Source organism: Myotis davidii, unplaced genomic scaffold (assembly GCF_000327345.1).
Source record: "Myotis davidii unplaced genomic scaffold, ASM32734v1 scaffold46, whole genome shotgun sequence".
Taxonomy (NCBI): Eukaryota; Metazoa; Chordata; class Mammalia; order Chiroptera; family Vespertilionidae; genus Myotis; species Myotis davidii.
The window spans coordinates 5,816,338-5,819,200 of NW_006383006.1; the positions used below are offsets into that span (position 1 = coordinate 5,816,338).

The 2,863-nt window shown below is 45.2% G+C and overlaps 1 protein-coding gene across 2 annotated transcripts in view; it reads right to left on the reverse strand.

Moving 5' to 3' along the window:
- Positions 1-400, reverse strand: part of BUB1B (BUB1 mitotic checkpoint serine/threonine kinase B) — a 73,996-nt gene extending 73,596 nt beyond the window's left edge. For both annotated transcript variants that reach the window (XM_006778092.2, XM_015557605.1), the window contains exon 1: positions 177-400. In XM_006778092.2, coding sequence (XP_006778155.1) covers positions 177-208 — 32 coding nt within the window. In that variant the 5' untranslated portion in view covers positions 209-400. The remainder of the gene's footprint in view (positions 1-176) is intronic.
- Positions 401-2,863: the final 2,463 nt, after the last annotated feature.

Sequence of the window (2,863 nt, forward strand, 5' to 3'; positions counted from 1 at the left end):
GCCGGTCGGCCACGCGGAGGTCAGGGCTTACCCCGAGTCTGCACCTCCGCCCCCGGCGTCATACTCCACCAGGAGGGAGGCTGCGGCCCGGCCTGCTCTTCTGCTGACCGTGCGCCCTTCTCCTTGCCTGTTCCGAGGGGGGCCTCGCAGGACCAGCCCTCAGCTCTCGCACCTACCTCAAAGCACCCTCTTCCTTCTTCGCCGCCATCCTGCATGCCCGGCTCAGGTCCTTGTCCCGCTGTGGGCCTTTCCTCAGGGCCGCAGACCGTCGGGGCTTCCTTCTGCAACCTGTCCTTGGAGGTATCAAAGCGACCAGAGGGTGCTCCGCAACCTAGGAAAAGCACGCACCTAACTCCGTAACGAACCAGCCACCTCCAGACTAGCCGCCAACTTTCAAATTTAACGGTCCCGCACGGACGACGTAACTACGCCCCTCCGCTCTTATTCGCGCCTCTTGCTCAAGGCATTCTGGGGTTTGTAGTTTATCCCAGGTTTAACCCACGCAGTCGCGGTGCGTAATGGGAGTTGTAGTTTCCAGGCTCGGTGGCTGCCAGGTGCCCCAGGTTTAAGGGGTATAAGTTCTCTGCTTTCTGCGTGTAAGGCCAGTTTCTGGGCCAAGTCAAAGACACTTTAAGCACCAAAACTTCTTTGATGTTTTAAGTGTAGGGAGAAATTTTTGACTGCTTGCATTTGGCTTGTCTTTTTTCTGGGGTGGCTGGCCAGGCTATATGATCATCCCTTGATGTCTGCCCCAAGTCTCATATGTGTCCAGAGTTCTTAGGCTACTTTGACCCAGTTGTTTCCAACTCTTGAATTCAGAAGAGCTGGATTCTAGTTCTGTAATCATCGTATCAGAGTTGCACCTGTCCTGTGTCCTAGTCTCTCTCACCTAGCTATCACGTTGAAAACATATGAGCTCAATCATAATAAGATGTTAATAACAGTTAATGTTTGAATGCAGTATTTCCCACATCATTTTCTAAGATGCTAATATATGTTACAGGAGAATAAGTGTTTGCTGTTCAAATAAGTTTCTGAAATTCTGGGTTAAATGAGCATCTTTACTGAAAGTCTCCCAAGAGATTCTAATATGCCAAAGTGCATCATGAATCTCGGAGGGAAGTGCTAGTTTTCTATTGCTGCTATAACAAACTACCATAAATTTAGTAGCTTAACGCCACACCAATTTGTTATTTTACAGTTTGGTATAACAGAAGTTTGACCTGATCTCATTGGGCTAAGCAAGAATTAGTTTTCTATTTTCTAGTTTTTAGAGGCATTCACTGGTGTTCCTGGGCTTGTGGCCCCCTTCCGTTACCTTCAAAGTCAGCAACATAGCATTTTTCTGGCTTCTGTCACAGCTCTTTCTCTGACCACAGTCAAGAAAATCTCCCTGCTTCTAAGGGCTCATGTGATTAGATTGGGTCCATCCAGATGATCTAGGACAGTGGTTCTCAACCTCCCTAATGCCGAGACCCTTTAATACAGTTCCTCATGTTGTGGTGACCCCCAACCATAAAATTATTTTTGTTGCTACTTCATAACTGTAATTTTTTGCTACTGTTATGAATCGTCACGTAAATATCTGATATGCAGGATGTATTCTCTTTGTTACAAATTGAACATAATTAAAGCATAGTGATTAATCACAAAAACAATATGTAATTATATATGTGTTTTCCGATGATCTTAGGCGACCCCTGTGAAATGGTCATTTGACCCCCAAAGGCGTCTCAACCCACAGGTTGAGAACCGCTGATCTAGGATAACCTTTCTATCTCCAGGTCTTGAACCTTTATCAGATCTGCCCTTTTGTTATATAAAGTGACATATTCACAGGTTCCATGGATTAGAATATGGACCTCTTTGGGGGCCATTATTCTACCTACTACTGGGGGTGCTGAAATATGTTGACATATCTAAACTTATTTGATACTAAAGAAACTTTCTCAAATACCTTTCAGAACAGATTTTAGGCTCATTGTATTTTAACAGTAGGCCTAGAAGAAGAATATATAGTACATAAAGGAATAAATCTTAATAGTGGAATTTCAGGCACAGCTGCATGTGGTAGCAGTTAGGGACTAGCAAGCTCCTCATTTTCACCCATTTACTGCACATACAAAGCCATACCTATCTGCACCAGTGGCTGTTAGAGGGGTTCAGTCATCAGAAAAATCTATGATCTCTTGCTTGTGGAGGTTGTGTGTGTTCTTGATTGTCAAAGGCTGATTTCCCCCAACTGTGCCTTCATAGATTATACAAAATCAGCTTTAGTAGGCTACACTGCAAAGATGAAAACCTCTGGGTCTCCAGGGAACCCTTGGATGGACTGCTTGTTTACTGTTGCAACCACAGGAGGAGGGAGGGACTGTCCCACGGGTGGAAGGTCAAGAGAGACCAAATGGGTGTGTGTGTGTGTGTGTGTGTGTGTGTGTTCAGGGCTTGAAGGAGACCACATCTGGGAAAGCAGCATCACCATGCTGGCCTTTACCCTAGCAACAGATCAGCCAATCAGAGCAGCATCTGCATCTTGTATTTACCAGTGGTGAAGCGTCTTGAGGTAGAAGAACCAATGAGAAAGAGGCATAGTAATTCAAACCATCTTGTGTTGCCAGGAGGTAGGGAGGTGAAGGGTGAAAAGATACATTAGCCCAGTGCTGTCTAGTTGCATCTCACAGTAGCTGTTGCTGACTGGGTATTAGTTTACTATCCAAGGAGCTGGGTTTTTCTCTTTAAGTTCATGGAAACTCCTTTCTGGACTATGCTTCTACTTTTCTACAGAACTACCTTACTTTTCATGGGTCTTCTCAAACCATTGGAAATTGCCTGACCCAGAATTTCTACACTTATGCATGCAAAA